Source organism: Dromiciops gliroides, chromosome 2, assembly GCF_019393635.1.
Source record: "Dromiciops gliroides isolate mDroGli1 chromosome 2, mDroGli1.pri, whole genome shotgun sequence".
In the NCBI taxonomy this organism is placed as follows: domain Eukaryota; kingdom Metazoa; phylum Chordata; class Mammalia; order Microbiotheria; family Microbiotheriidae; genus Dromiciops; species Dromiciops gliroides.
The window spans coordinates 362211411-362227563 of NC_057862.1; the positions used below are offsets into that span (position 1 = coordinate 362211411).

Below are 16153 nucleotides of genomic sequence, written 5' to 3' on the forward strand. Positions count from 1 at the left end.
ACATACATAGTAGGTACATGATAAATGTTGATTGAATGCTATTAATGAAGCCTTAGATAGTTTTGGCTCTTTAAACAGTTACATCTTACTGCTGGGGCAGCTAGGTAGCGCAGTGATAAAGCACCGGCCCTGGAATCAGGATGACCTGAGTTCAAATCCAGCCTCAGACACTTGACACCAGCTGTGTGACCATGTGCAAGTCACTTAACCCTCATTGCCCCACAAAAAAACAAAAACAAACAAAAACCCCAAAACATCTTACTGCTGGCTTTTTCTCATGTGATCATAGTCCTTTTTGGACAGAAATAGACCCCAGAAAATATAGAGGCTTCTCTCTGGGCTTGAAAGATAATTTAGGAAAATCAAAGTGTACACCAACTTTAGGAGGTTTTACTGTAGATTTCAGTTTAATATAGAATATCAGGGAATGCTTCCTGCCAATTCAAACTCCAAAATTTGAATGTAGTCTCTAGGGAGCTACTTAGTTGCCTATCTGTAGAGAGTCTTCAAGCAAAGGTCTTAAGATCACATTTGTTGGGGATGTTGAGGTGATTCTTCTTTGGACTAGGTGACCTCTGAGATCCCTGTCTACCTTAAGATTCTCATTCTTAGGACAGCTTTCTTCTTAATTTAGATGATCAGCTATCAGGCAAGGATAAGTGTTGGTAGTGAACTTTATTATCCCACAGCAGAGCATTGCAGGTCCTCATAAAGGGAGCAGTAGGGTTTCAAAACTGCTCAGTGGTTAGGAAGAGACAATGGAGGCAGAGTTCATTTAAACAGCTCTTGTGACATAACTTTATTTCAGATCTACAACCATTAAAAACCCTTTATAAGTATACACTGTACAGCAATTCCAATGTATGAAATAAGAAACAGGGAGAAGGGACAGCTGGTGGATTAGAACATGGTCATCATAGCATCTGGTCCTGGGAAAGAAACCTTTGAAGACATGAGTCAGAGGAGAGAGCATTTCAACTTGGAATGCTCATTGTTACACGGAAACAGCTAAATCTGAAGATACTCCAGACCTTTCCCCCTCCACTCAGGGAACTTTCCCATGAGGGGCAGGGATTTCTCTTGACCATATTATGTTCTAAAAGGGACACAGACTGAAGCTGTCTCGTTTTTTCCTAGGCTGAACTTGGGAAGGCAGTTTCACAGTATCTGCTGGTATAGGGAGGATCCTGAAGGAAATGAGGCAGTGTCAAACCTCAAATGAGGTTTTTTGAGCCATTTTGGGCAATGATCTAAGATGTCTCACAAGGCCTCCTGGGAGGATATGAAAAATAAATTAGAACAGAGGTTAAGTTTGAGTTTATTTCAATTGCCCAGGGCACATGGTAGAGATTTGAAAGCCCTGGCAAAGGAGAGATAGTTACCAAAAAATCTCATAGACCCACAGAGATCGTATTGATCCCTATGCTTCACTAGCCCTCAACTAGTACTTTCCCTTTCCAAATTTGCCTTACTTTTCACCCAGCCTCACTTACCCTTTCTAGAAGTAGTCTTAGACCAGACAGGAGAGATCAATCTCAAGCCAGAATCCAGACACTGTCTGGATAATGACACAACCTAGGGTAAGGAAGCTCCTCAGATCCCAGATCAGTAAGTTTCCCAGGCCCATCACTGTTGGTACCTTAGAGTCTTTTCAAAGTCTTTGAGAACATAGGGACAAGCTCCATCCTCTCGAATTTTACACATTCTGCCCCTACTATGTTGTCCCCATTTTTGGTATTAGAAGGTATCTAATACAACCCACTTATGGGGTTAGTACTGTTATGGTCAACCAGAATCCAGAGATTTTTGTGTGTCATCTGATCTCAGATTTGGCAATCTCCACACTGCTTCCAAAGATTGTACTCCATTCCCTAGACAGATAAGCTCTGTAGAAAGTGCTGTCCCCCTAACTTTTTCATAAGGCCCTGTGCAGGAGGGTGCCAAAAACTTGTTTCACTAGTTGATAATATACAAAAGTGAGGTCTCACTGTTCTCAGGTATCAGGGAAAACACATGGAAATTTAGCCTTTAGAACTGTCCCTTCTAATAATTGGAACAATGATCTTCAGCAAACCAGTTGGCCATCTATTACCACTTCTATTACCTGAAAGTCAGTCCTGAGAAACATGCCTCAGAAGCTCCCCGTATCTGCTATTCCTCTGGTGCATTTTTTTGTCTCCAAAAGCACCCCTGTCATTCTTCAGTTTGACAAAACCAATGTTACCATCCTAGTTGTCATATGGTATTCTCTCTTAACCCAAGGTTAAGGATGGCCAAGTTTCTAGAGGAGACTCAAATTATGAGAAATCCTTCACTTTAGGGAGGTTTCTAAACCATTTACTCCAGATGTTCCCCTAATCTCAATCATTAATTCTTACAATCCTCTGTGAGACTGGGAAGTATCCCTAATTTTGCAGGCAGGTAAACTAAGGCACAGACTAGAGGAGCACATTAGACCTATATAGCAAAGGTAGAAGTATGAATCAGGAGCACACTGTTCCAGTTGCCTATGTTAATCCCAGTGGGAACATATGCAAATATGACAGATGCTCTGAGACTCCAGAATTTATCAAATCTTATCACTGAATCTTCACATCGGGTAGATCTTGGGGATAGATTACTTGGCTCAATCTTCTTATTTTACAGATGAAGAACTCAGGCCCACAGAGGACAAGAGACTTGCCTTAAACACAATGAATTATGGACAGGGCTAGTACTTAGAACCTAGGTTTCTTGATTTTTAGTCCAATGCTGTCTACTATATTTTACCATGCTATCTCACAAACTGATCATAATAATGGTCACTCCACTCATAATATGTCACAGTGGCAAATGAGTGGCTTTTGATTTGAATCTCTATTTTTTTGCTCACGGCTGCCCTCTCTTTACAGTTCCCTGCTGGCTCTGACTTGGCCCCTCCTGCTATTGAATGCAGCACCTACCAGCTTAAACTCTGGCTATCAGAGGTAGGAGCCAACTCAGAATATTTTATTAGAGAACTAAAAAAAATATCTTTGGGCACTACTAAGATTGATCATTTCATCTCCTTCTTTGAGACCATTAAGAGAAAACCCAAATGCCCTTTCTTCAAGCCTTTAGCTACAGATAACAAGCAGAGCTGGAAGGAAAAGAGAGGAGGAGCTAAAGAATCCATTTTGTGTTGTGTAAAGACAGAGACTCTTTCCTAGGCCGGGAATAAGGTTGATTTTTGTAGGCAGACAAGGCATCCTCCTATGTAATATTGGTTTGTTGGGATCTTGACAGGATCCTTTGACTGAGAATAGCTTTCCATCTACCTATGGATGCCTGAAAAAAAATCACCATTAAAATTAATTCTTTTGAGTCTTGAAGGCTTTCCCAAACCTAAATACTCCTGACAGGAGTAATCAATAAACCTTTACCAGTGATCACATTAACAGGAGGTTGATGACATTTCAGTTCCAGCAAAACCCTGAATGAGAGGGCAGGATACAAGAGCAGAGCAAAAGACTGTCAGGAGCCAATAGGCAGAAACCCTAGAAATGTGCTCCAGATTTTTGCTTAAGGACACTCCTACCTGGGAAGAGGAATAAAGGAGACAGTCAAGGAAGGGAAGAGGGAAGCTTGCAAAATGATCAAAAAAGGATATGAAGAAGGGATATAAGTAAGCTGTGAAAAAGATAAAAGGATGGGAGCTGGGAATACAAAAGGTGCTGGGAGGGATAAGGAACGGTGGAATTGTTTAGGTAATAGGAAAGGTACTTCAGGTAGTGGGAGTCATAAGTTTGCAGGACCTGTTTAAGTAGAATCGTCAAACCTTTGGGGAAGTACCCAGTCTCCAAATGAAATTGACAAGAAGCTTCTTGTTCCTGAGCACAGTAAGTAAGGAGATTCAGAGTGGAAAATGAGAATTTAACAGACGGCCTTAGAGCTGAATTTGAGTCCCGTATATTCATTCCACTGTAGAGCTACTAGGATGCATGGAGAGCAGGAGTAAGTTAGGAGCCCCTGGCCCAGCTCCTAAAATAACTACATGGAAGGTATAAACCTAGAACACAATGATTTGCAGGTTGTATCAGGGTCAGGGAGTGGTCTTGGCAGTGCTGCAGCTGAGGTTGGACATCCTTAGGAAAAATCCAATCAGGAGTTTTTCTAGGTTGGTCTAGTCCAGCCTGACACAAGATAGAAAGGAAGCAGATTTCAATGTCCATGGAAACTAACTAACTAAAAAAATAAAATGCACCCCCCAAAAAACAAAACAAAACAAAACAAAAAAGGTGGGGGTGGGGCGGTGGGACATAGAAGCAAAAATCCTTTAAATTAATTTGGAGTTCCTCCACTAAAATGCAGTGTGGAAGTGAATATGAGTTCTGAAAGGGGATTCCAAATGAGGACAAGCTCTAGCAGGGCTTACTATGCTACAAAGACTTTGGGTATATATTTGGAGAAGGGACTGTTGTGTCTGTCAAATGACAACCAGGTTAGTTCAGAAAGGCTTGTCACAGGAAAGTTAGTTACCTGATGATAAATATTTTTGGCCACAGCACTCATGAAATTATCTACTAAGGTGCAAAGAGATTATGATTTGCATTGGAAAAGGGAGTGTTTATGCTTAGAAAGTCATTTTGATGGGCTGAAGAAACTGAGGGAGAAAGTAGATTTCATAACTCAGGCACTTCCAAAAGTGGATCTTGGGGAGTAAAGACAAAATATGGGATGGATGCTAGATGTGAAAATGCTTCAGGATCCTTAGGGATCTTGGTGTACATGGGCTCGGCTGGGGAAGTCTAGACATTGGGGTAGAGGAGGCTGACTGCAGATACTAAAGGGTAGAAGGGCAATTGGACTTGAGGGATGAATCTGGGCACTCTATAGTGGTATGTGGGATCAAGAGGGAGGCTAAGTAGAAGTTAGGCCAGGGTCACTTTGTTTTTTTCTTTTTTGGTGAGGCAATTGGGGTTAAGTGACTTGCCCAGGGTCACACAGCTTGGAAGTGTTAAGTGTCTGAGGCCGGATTTGAACTCAGGTCCTCCTGAATCCAGGGCCGCTGCTCTAGCCACTGTGCCACCTAGCTGCCCCCAGGGTCACTTTGGAAGAGACACTGTCTTCATGAAGAGAAAGAAAAATAAGTTGTGGTTGGGATTCAGGAGATGTGTGCTTAGCTAGAAGTAGGGACTTAACCCAAATGACATATTGTGTCAGTTCAAAGGTAATGATAATGGTAGGTCACACGGATATGGTGGTATGAAGTAACCAAAGTGCTTTTCTCACTATCCTGTGGGTTAAGTAAGGAACTATTATCTTAATTTTACAGATGAGGGAACAGGTTTAAGAGATCGCTGGTCTTAGAATCAGGAGACTAGGCTTTGCTATTTACTGGCTTTGTCACCTTGGGCAAATCAACTCCTACCCCCTCTCCTCTTTATGCCTCAGTTTCCTCATATATAAAATGACAAAGATAATATTTCACTAAATGAGAAATTAATCTGATGTTTGGGATCAATAGAAATTTTAGAGATTAAGCAAGTTCATTTCTGGTTTTAGACTTTTTAAAAAAAATAATGATTCTGTAAAAATAAAATGATGTTTTGGGTTCTTCTTGGATTTTGTTTAGGTATTTGGTTCAGTTCAGCTCTCTAGCTGGAGGCAAGGAAGGTGAGATATGTAGCAAGAAGAGAAGGAAAGCCTTGAAAAGGATGAGGACATTAAAGCTTTTTTCTCCTTTGCTCTACCTTGACAAGGGGTGCCCAAGTAGATAAAGGTGACCTCTGGTTATAAAAGGGCCCTGAAAGTAAAGTTGTGTTTAAGACAGGAGTTGAACAATTTTATTCAGGGCTTGGGTCTGGGGACTACAAGAGTAAAGTATTCTCTGGTTTGAGTGTTAAGAAAACTTTAGATTCTAATATTTGGAGCAAAGGGTTCAGAGTTCTGAACTTTTACCTCTAGCAACTAGGAGGGGTCAGGTAAGTGTACCCTTCCTGGGAGATATGGATTCTAGGAGAGCTGGGGAGAAGTAGGAACTCATTCAGCCAAGGTGGAATGAATCCTCTACAAAGATAATGAGCTTCATGGCCCCTACTACATGTGCCTATAGAAATCAAGGCACCAAGGAAATGATTTTTATGGTCTAAAGGTTTGATTAGTGGAGGGGTAGGAGTTGGTGACCTTTAAATTCTTCATGAGTGATTTTTCTGTTCTTTAATAATTCTATTCATTGTGTGTGTGTACATGCTTATTATGTGGAGTGTGCACAGATACTTGAAACATACATTATTTATGAGTTTATTATGTTAGAAGGTACTGTGTATGCTTGATGAGTTTGTAGCACTGTGGAATATCTACCATGGGTGAAGTTCCTGGGTATGTAGTTTGTGTAAGACTGTTCATATCCATATTCTGTGTGAGATAAATATATAGGACAAGTCTACTGGAGATATTGTGTATGTGCAGGCAGAATTAGCAGGGTTCCATGCTAATGTGTTAGCTGGATAGATGGATGGGTGGGTGTTAGAGTAAGGTTGAGTTGAATTAAGGTGGTGGTGGGGAAAGAGATATAGGATGGATGTACAAGTAGAACCAGTGAGTTTGGACCTCTAACATTATGCACTCATCAAACACAGTTGGTTTGGAGTAAATGAGAAGAAAAGTGGAGCAGAAATGAAGGGGGTTTGGGCACTTCAGTTGGATGAATTATGTGATGCAGAAAGCAAATGTATCTATGTGGTGATAGCTTACAGATACACATTATGTCAGCTGTATATACAAGGTGCATGTACAGCATGTATATACTTTATGTAAAGAAATAGGGCAATAATATCACTTTTCAAAGTAGCCTTTCTAAATATCACTCCGTTGACATAGAGTCTTCTGTACAGTAGATGTTTAATGAATGTTTGTTATAGGGAACTGAATTGCATCCTATGAACCTTCATGTAGAAAGGAAAGGGATTATTATCTCCATTTTGTAGACTGGGAAATTGACATACAGAGCAATCATGTGACTTGCCTGCCCATAGTCACACCAAGTCAGTGACAGAGCCAACATAATATCCTAGGGGAGTCTACTGAACCTTAGGACTATAGGTGCTTTTGTATCTAGGGTAGGGAATACAGTCCGTGGTTTAGGGCCTCCGCACAGAAAAGGGTCTCTACTTTAAGTATAGAAAGATGCATCAGTGGATAAAAAGTGGGTACAGCTGTTGTGTGGATTGATAGATCTAGTGAGACAAGAGGAAGGAAGTATAGTGTAGAGGAAGGTAGAAGACTTGGGCATGAATCTTAGCTCCTATATTTACTTGTTGTGTGATCCCGAGTAAGTCATTTAATTACTTTGAGCCTCAGTTTCTTCATCTGTAAAATTGAAATAATCACATTTACTTATTTTACAGGATTGTTATGAGGAAAACACTTTGTAAAGCTTAAAACACTATCTAAATGTGAACTATCATTAACAGAGATGGGGGATTCTGGAGAATTGGGACTAAGTAGGACAGAGTTAGGTAAGTCAGGAGAGGAAGATGAGGGTATACAAGCTACAAGAGGGTGAGGATATTTGGGTATAAGGAAATTGGAGACAAAGAGGTAGGAAGAAAACAAACAGGCTTTTTGCCCAGTCAAAAACCATGAGGATAGGACAGTAAGAGGAAGCCAATATCTTAAACGGATATTAAGAACACATGAATGTGGGCAGCTAGGTGTTGTAGTGGATAAAGCACCAGCCCTGGATTCAGGAGGACCTGAGTTCAAATCCAGCCTCAGACACTTGAAACTTACTAGCTATGTGACCCTGGGCAAATCACTTAACCCTAATTGCCCCAACCCCCACAAAAAACACCACATGAATGAATTGGCACACTCTAGGGATGGTTTTTCACTGATAAAGGAAGGCCTACTAGGGGAAATTTTTGAAAATGGTCAGCCACCAATGGTCAGCCAACTGTGGGATGTTCATCACAGAGGGGATCAAAACTTTGGAACAGAGGGCCCTGGTAGAAATGGCGTCAGTTTATAGGTACTTTGGAGGCCTAAGTGGTTATGGGGATTGAGAGTGTTAATGGCAAAACCTGCTAAAATCTGAGTGACCCTAGGAGGTATGACAGGCAGGGGAAATGAATGCTACAATACTGGTTAATATTTAGTTTCAAGTATGTAAGTTATTTTCTCATTTTCCCAGTCTTCTTGGTAGTGTCTGTGATCTGGCATTAGAAACAGGTAAGGAAAGATGAGAAAATCACACATTGACGGAAAGGATTTCACAAAGGGGCTCCCAGCTTCATTCCTAATTTTTCCAAAAGCTACATCCAATTAAAAACCCAGTACTATAAAGGCATGTCTTGGTAAACCAAGCAGGCAGAGGGTGAACAGGTACTTCAAAATGAGAGAATTTGGAGAGAGAAGAAGTTAGGATGAGGGATGGGGGAGAAGAGAATAAAAAATTCTTGATTATGTCGTTGTACAATCCCTCCCACAATTCAGGCAGTTCTCTGCCTTGGGAATGTTAACAATACTTAAAGGCATTTGGGGAAAAAAGAGAGAAACAACATTCCAAAATAGTAGTTTCTTTAAAATAAAAAAACCCCAAACAAAAAACCCTAGTTACAAATTAGAATGCTAAAAACAAAACCAAGTCAGTATTTACATTTAATATTTTTAACCCCTTTAAAAAACCCACTGTCCAGAGGTTTCCATTAGAACAATAAATGATCATGTACAACTGCATGCAAGAAATAGAAAAGAGTATTATACTAAAAATCAGATTTCAAAGCCTCTCTCATGTGGAGGAGAAAGGAGTTGCTTACTTGGAGCTGGGCTGGCAGAGGAGAGGGGCCAAGGCTTCTCTCTTCCCACGCTCCTTGGGATGGTAAGGCAAATTGGCTGGGGTTGGTAATCCTTTATTCTTAGGTCTCCAGCTCTTCATGGAGTTGGTGGGGGTTTCTTGGTGACATGTTTGAGAGCAGTGGAGCCACACATCCCCACCCTCACCAAGGAGCAAGTAGTCCCAGATGGTATCTAGATACCCTGGGGTTCTGTGCCACCTGAAGGGGGTAGCGTAGAAGGCATCTGGTATCTTTCCACCTGCAGTGCTTCACCCCCAAATTAATAGTCAACCCAGCAATAGTGCAGTGGAATGGTTAAAAACCCCAAACTTGATCCAGGCCTCATCCCATGAAGACTGTCTATTGTATTTTCTTATTCTGTGTGTTAGGATTTGGATTTTGCCCCAAAGGATCCCTTTTGATTTTTCAGGGTAAGAGTCCTCTCTGAGATGGCAGTATTTCTCCAAACAGCATGCCCTCCCTGCCACTTAATGAGGAAAACTGAACCTTTCCAACATCATTTCAGACCAAAGCATGAAGAACAAGTTAAATCAATAACATAAACATCACTAACATTCAGCCAAAAGGGAATGGAGACCAATGACTTTAGGTAACTTACTGAAAAGCACTCAGTAGGGTTGAGCAGGATGATGTGGGGTACAGAGGAACGTTTTCAAGTCTATTTAGATGTTCAGGTGAAATGAAACAAGTTGTTGCTCCAAGATGGAAATCTTGTCAGATCTAAGTTTGGGTCCTGTGCTCTGCCAGGTCTTGAAGTATGACAGAAAGGCTTGGACTGTTGCTAGATGTGAGCATCAGAGCACATTGCCAAGCTGGCCTCATAACCAGCAGAGACAAATGAAAGTTAACAAAGCTGTTCTCCTACTCAAGAGTCTGGTTAGGGTGGCTAGTTAAGGCTGCCAGAAATCCCATGAAAAGTAGCCCCCCAAGTGAGACTCAGTGGCTCCTAGAAGCCTATTTTGCATGGGTGGAATGCACTGAGCCACTTCCCATCATCTTGGAGATGTCTGACTCACTGGTTAAGGAAACTTGGGACTGCTCATTCAGATAGATACATGAGCTATAAGGGAAGATGGCTTGGAAAGAGTGGAATGACTAAGGTAGATAGGGAGGTAGAAAAAATGGGATGGTCAGTATGTGACATGGGGAAAATCCTTAGGAGGCAGTGAATGTGCTACTAGACATTAAGGCTAAGCATGGACAGGCTGGTGAAAATTTAGGGAGGTTAGTAGACATTTTAAAATCTATGTGCAAAGCTGCATTAAACACTCTCTGGGTTCAGTCTAGTTTTCCACTGAGTACACTGGCTGGGAATCTCAGGGATCACCAAGCTTGGCTGAGGCTCAAGGACCTATGTTTGGCTCATAAAAAAGTGGGTGGGGAAATTGAAAATTGAAATGGGAAATGTATGGGAAATGGTGGAATCAGCCCAATCCTCACATTCCTGTCAATAGGAATTTAGGAAGGGGACACTGGGATGTAAAATCCAGTACAGTTCTTGCCTGTGAATGAGAATCTGGGTTCTGAATCCAAAGCAATTAATTAAAATCGTTTGGAAATTGAGCATTCTGGGATTCCAGCTGTGCCAAGTGGGTGTCTGGATGTGGATAAGGAAACCAATGTTCAGTTCCTGAACTGCCTTGTATCCCCCTCAACTTCCCTGACATTTCAACATTTCAATGGGAACAAACACCATTTTGCCCTGTGTCCTGATGAACAGGATACCTCTCAATCTTCAATAAATTACTCTAGGGATTTGGGGATTAATTAAATTATTAAAATAATATAAACTACCTTAAATATTTATAGTCAGGAAAATTCAACAGTATCATGTGTCAGGGCCTCAGGAGGAGGCTCTGGAGTCTTTCTACCCCACAGTCCAGGAGATAGCAGGTTTGCTCTGGCTAAGTCAACTAAACTGTCCACCAAGGTTGTTTAGCAAGAACGTCTTTGCTTTCCACTGCTCGATGTAAACATAGTATTGAGGCTGCTACTGCTCTAGGATGTCTGAGGAAAGAGCAGAGATTCAAGCCAATGATGTCCAAATGCTTCAAAGACAATGAAAATCTCTGTTAGATTGGTGGCTACCTGGCTTTTCGTAAGTGTACCCAGATCCTGAGGCCTACATTCCCTGTCCCGAGCCCCCACAAGTCTGGTATTAGTTTTTCTACATCATTGTTGGACACAAGCTGCCAAAGATAGGGGATGCAAAACCCCTTACTTCTAGAATATGAAGATCCAGACTTTGCAAGGTGGCTGACTACCCTATCATACTCCATGGAGAGTCACAGAAATCCAGGGCAGCAAGAGCCAGAGGGTAAGAAATGTGAGAGAAGGAGGAAGGGATTATGCCAGGCCTCAGAGTAGAAGCCAAAGTTTACTTCACTGTTATGTGATAGTCAGAGCCGATCATGTGTTTCACAAAGACTTCATTGGGTTGTCCCAAGGGATGGATTATGTCTTCTCAACACTGGGTGTTTGAACTGTAATGCATGGTAATGGAGATATACAGTGTCATCCATTTGGTACAACCAGATTTCTTGTTAAAGCTCCTGGCCTTTTACTCCACATATAGCCAGGAACTGCCAGTGCCTTCTGGCTTAGCTGTTGTTTAAAAGGAACTCTTCCTGATGCAATAGAAGATTACAGGGGGAAAGCATCCCTCTGAAGAGTTTAAGGTTTAAGACTTAGGCTGTTGAAATCTCTTCTCAAAACCACATCAGGTGTAGCTGTAGTGTGGCTGCCTGTTTGGGGGATCTGTAGTCCCCAAAGGATACCTCCCTATTAGATATCCTAAGAAAAACATTTGAGTTGAGCAAAATATTCCTGCTACTCCCTCAGCACCCAAGAAGAGGCTCCCAGAGAAGATCCCTAGCAGTGATGTTCCAACATATGACTTTGATCTCTTCCATTCCTTGTCTTCTCATCTGAATGTTGGAGGTCATTATACTGATCAGCAGATAATATCTCTGGTGCCTCATGCAAAAGGAATCTCTTGCATTTCTTTCCCTTGGAACCTATTCCATAGGCTTCCAGGCTTTGGTGCAACATCTGCTTCTTAAATCCTCCTTCCAAGGCAAGGTGGTGTTTAGGAGACAGATGTATGGGCTTCTGGACCCCCTCTGGGCCCTGTTGCTTCATATCAGCTGATCCAGATCCATTCAGTGGGTCATTGGAGATTTGGCTTCTCACAATGACTGTTGACTGAGGGGTGGGATGGGGCAAGGGGGAGCATTGCTGTTCTGTCCCTTCGCAGCATGATCATTCACTGGAAGAAGCTGTCCTCTCTTCCCCTCCCCGGATGATTTCAGGGGGATGTAGTCTGCATTTAGAGGGAGAATGCCTGGTGATGGATCGGGAAGGCCGAGCAAAGCAGGAGGTCAGGGACTGGGCACTGCAGTCACACATGGCATCCTGTGGAAAGGGAGGTACAAAGTTAGTCTGACTGGCAACGACAGAAAGACAGGCATACTGGTAACTGGCCTTAATGTCTGTCTGGAGTCTGACTGGACCAACTTTTAAAGCAAATTCTAGGAAAGTTAAATGCTGCTGTTTTGCCTTTAAATTGGAATTAAGGATAGTCTTACAGTGTATCACGTACTTAATGTTTGTTGACTAGAGAAGACACAGTATATGAGCAATATGTATAAAATTATAAACAGTATCTTACAAGGATGAAAATGGACTTGTTCACCAAATCCTAGATAAAAGAATTAGGTCCCTATTAAAATTTGAAGAAGGTAACTTTAGGATAGAGTAGAGAAAAACTTATAGAACTCATTACTCCAGGTATTGGTGCAAGCTAAAAATATAAATATATTTTACAAAAATGTTTAAATTACCCTTGAGTGACAAATATGCCAGATCTGAAACAAGTCATTAAAGGAAATAAGAATTTTCTTTCTTTTGTAGGGGGCTAGAGAAAAACAGTACATGTCTAATCTTTCAGGTTAACATCAAGGAAGAAAACTGGGCAGTTCTATAAAATATCCCTTAGGACCTTGGTTGAAGAAAAAATCTTGTGCTAGATGGACCATGGGATTAGATCAGTGTGATCATTTCCAGATTCCTACATTCTATGAATATCTGTTGTCACTGCATAGGGATATCTTTTAAAAAGTGAGCCTCCAATTCATCATCAAAAACTGTTGATTCTATTTATTGCCTTCCCTGTGTTCCCTAAATCTGGAGAGATATCTTCAAGGCTGACTTGCTAGGATTCTTTGACAAGTGTTTCAGTTGCTCCTTGTGCATTTTGGATATTATTAATCTAAAAATCAGATCAGCCATAAAAAAAGGATAAAGGGGTAAAGGTTATAGATCTGGCTTGTAAGGGCAATTAGAAACAGGTTTCTTCTCTTTTTTTTTTTTTTTAAGTGAGGCAATTGGTGTTAAATGATTTGCCCAGGGTCGCACAGCTAGTAAGTGTTAAGTGTCTGAGGCCGGATTTGAACTCAGGTACTCCTGACTCCAGGGCTGATGCTCTATCCACTGCGCCACCTAGCTGCCCCAGAAACAGTATATAGAACAGTATATAGAAGCTGGAGATGAATGGAGAATTTCAGGGAGATTGTGAAGGGAAAAGACTTGTATAAACTCATGTAAAGTCAGCAGAAGAAAGAACAGCTTTTAAAAAAACACTTAGAAAGACACAAGAACTTTGACCAAAGCTATGACCAGTTATAATTCCAGAGGACAGATGATGATGTATGCTACTCACCTCCTGACAGAGAGGTGATAGAATCAAGATACACAATGAGACATATTTTTTGGATATGAATAACATAGGAATTTGTTTTGATTGTCCAAGTATATTTGTTACAAGGTTTTTTTTTTTCTTTTTTCCTCCCATATGAGATGGGAGAGAAAATAAATGCTTGCTAATTGAAAAAAATAACTTTATTTTCAGGATAGAGAAGGATCAGAAAATCACAATGATATAGGTAGAAGGAAACATGGAGATATAAATGAATTCTCTGGCCCAGGGAGAGAAAAGGATTTGATCAAGGTCATGCAGCAAGTTAATAGGGTGACCTCTATTCATTACTAGTGATTAACGAGGGCAAAGGCAATATATCTAGAAAGAACCTAGAAAGTATTGTTAAAGATTACAAAATCATGAGTAAAAGGTGTTTTCATCACAGATACCCACTGAAAACAAGGTATTCAGGAGAAAAAAAGAAGATTTGGGAAGTGAGTAGCTGGGTAATCATGTGAGAAAATGGGGGTGTGTATTTCTGGACCACAGCTTAAAATATAAGAATGACAGGTTCATGTCTAAGCTTGCTGCTTAAAAGTATAATAAAAGTAAAGGCCAGATATTTGCAAATTTAATAGAAAGGGCTTTAAACTGAAATGAAAGCAGGAGAGAGAGAGAGAAAGAGAAAATTATGCCTTTATTTTTACTAAGCTAGATACCATCGAGAGTGGCTATAATGCAGGAAGACTAGCACTGGAGACACTCAGAAGTTTCTAAACTTATGATGAAGTCCAAGTGAGGAAAAAAACGCCTTCCAGTGCATACTGGTATTTTTCTGCAATTTATTAGTCTTTGAGAATTGCCCGGGGGACTGAGAGGTTAAATAAATGTATCCAACTTTTGCTTCTTTTTTTTCCTAAGGAGAGTGATATGTGGACTAGAAATGACAGAATAAAAATAATAGAGAATTGGTATAGATAACAAGTAAGGAGCTAGTAAGAGACTACCTAGATGTCCTTAATAATTTAAAGTCAACAGGTCTGATCAATTAGCCAACAAGCATTTATTCATCTGCCTTGTGCCAGACACTGGACTAGGCACTGGGAATATACATGCAATGAAATGATGAACTGCATCCTCAGTTACATAAAGAATTGGCATATGATTGTCAAGTCACTGGCAGTAATCTTTGAAGGGAAGAGGTACTGCAGGATTTGAGATGGACAAATGTTGCAGTTTTCAAAAAGGAGAAGATGATAATCTATAAACTTAAGGCCAGTAGGTTTGACTCTGGTTACTGGAAAAATTCTAGGACAAGGGTTCTTAACCTAGGGTTAATGAACTTGTTTTTAAAAATATTTTGATGACTGTATTTCAGTATAATATATAATTTGGTTTCCTTTGTTATTTTATTGTTTAAAAACATTATTCTGAGAAAGGATCCTTAGGTTTCACGAAATTTCCCACTGGGCAAATGATACAAAAAATGTTAAGAGACATTTAGTAAACAACTGTAAAAGGAATGGGTGATCACAAAGAACCAGAATGGTTTCAGCAGGAATAGACTTTCTCAGAGTTAATTATGTCTTTTTTAGACAGGATTACTAAACTGGTGGATCAGGGGAATACTATAGACAAGAATTTACACAATTTTTTTTTTTTTGGGCGGGGCAATGGGGGTTAAGTGACTTGCCCAGGGTCACACAGCTAGTAAGTGTCTGAGGCCGGATTTGAACTCAGGTACTCCTGAATCCAGGGCCGGTGCTTCATCTACTGCGCCACCTAGCCGCCCCCTGAATTTACACAATTTTTAGTAACACGTTTGATAGTCTCTCTTGCTATTCTTGTAGAAAACATGGAAATATGTGAACTTGATGATAGTACAGTTAGGGGAATTTGGAAATGGTTTAATGGTCAGATACAAATTTGATTCCTGATTAGAGGAAAATCTCCTAGTAAAATGCCTCATGATATATGTTTAGGCCTATAATATTTTTGTAAAATTTTCCATTAATAACTTGGAAAATTTCAATTGAATTCAATAAACACTTATATAGCAAGAAACTGTGCTAAGTCCTGGACATACAAAGAAAAAAATTTAAACAGTTCCTCAAGGAATTTTATATCTTGTTGGGAATAAAACGTGTACAAATTAGTATATGAGTTAGCATTATGGGAGGGAGAAGAGCTAGAGGACTTAGGAAAAGCCTTAAGTAGGAGGCAGTACCTGAGCCAAATTTTGAAGGAAGTGAGATATTCTAAGAGAGAGGGATGAGGAGGGAGAATATCCTAGGAATGGAGACAGTATAAGAGTATAGGGGAAGATAATGGAATGTTGTATACATGGCAGCCCAGCTGAGTAGAAATGTAGAATCAGTGAGGGGGGAATAAAATGAAACAAGTCTCAAAAGGGAGGCTAGAGCTAGATTATAAAGGACATTTAAATGCAAAACAGTGAGGATTTTAAAAGATATTAACAGGGGCGGCTAGGTGGTGCAGTGGATAGAGCACCGGCCCTGGAGTCAGGAGTACCTGAGTTCAAATCCGGCCTCAGACACTTAACACTTACTAGCTGTGTGACCCTGGGCAAGTCACTTAACCCCAATTGCCTCACTAAACAAAATTAAAAAAAAAAAAG

At 40.6% G+C, this 16153-nt stretch overlaps 2 protein-coding genes across 2 annotated transcripts in view; both read right to left on the bottom strand.

The window, feature by feature from the left end:
- The window catches only part of DSN1 (DSN1 component of MIS12 kinetochore complex), a 35444-nt gene extending 26011 nt beyond the window's left edge, over positions 1–9433 (bottom strand). The window contains exon 1 of the mRNA XM_043989425.1: positions 9415–9433. The gene's annotated coding sequence lies outside the window, so the exon portion shown is untranslated. The remainder of the gene's footprint in view (positions 1–9414) is intronic.
- The window catches only part of SOGA1 (suppressor of glucose, autophagy associated 1), a 131421-nt gene continuing 116035 nt past the window's right edge, over positions 768–16153 (bottom strand). Inside the window, 1 exon segment of the mRNA XM_043989423.1 lies at positions 768–12230. Within this exon segment, the coding sequence (XP_043845358.1) occupies positions 12078–12230 (153 nt within the window). The 3' untranslated portion in view covers positions 768–12077.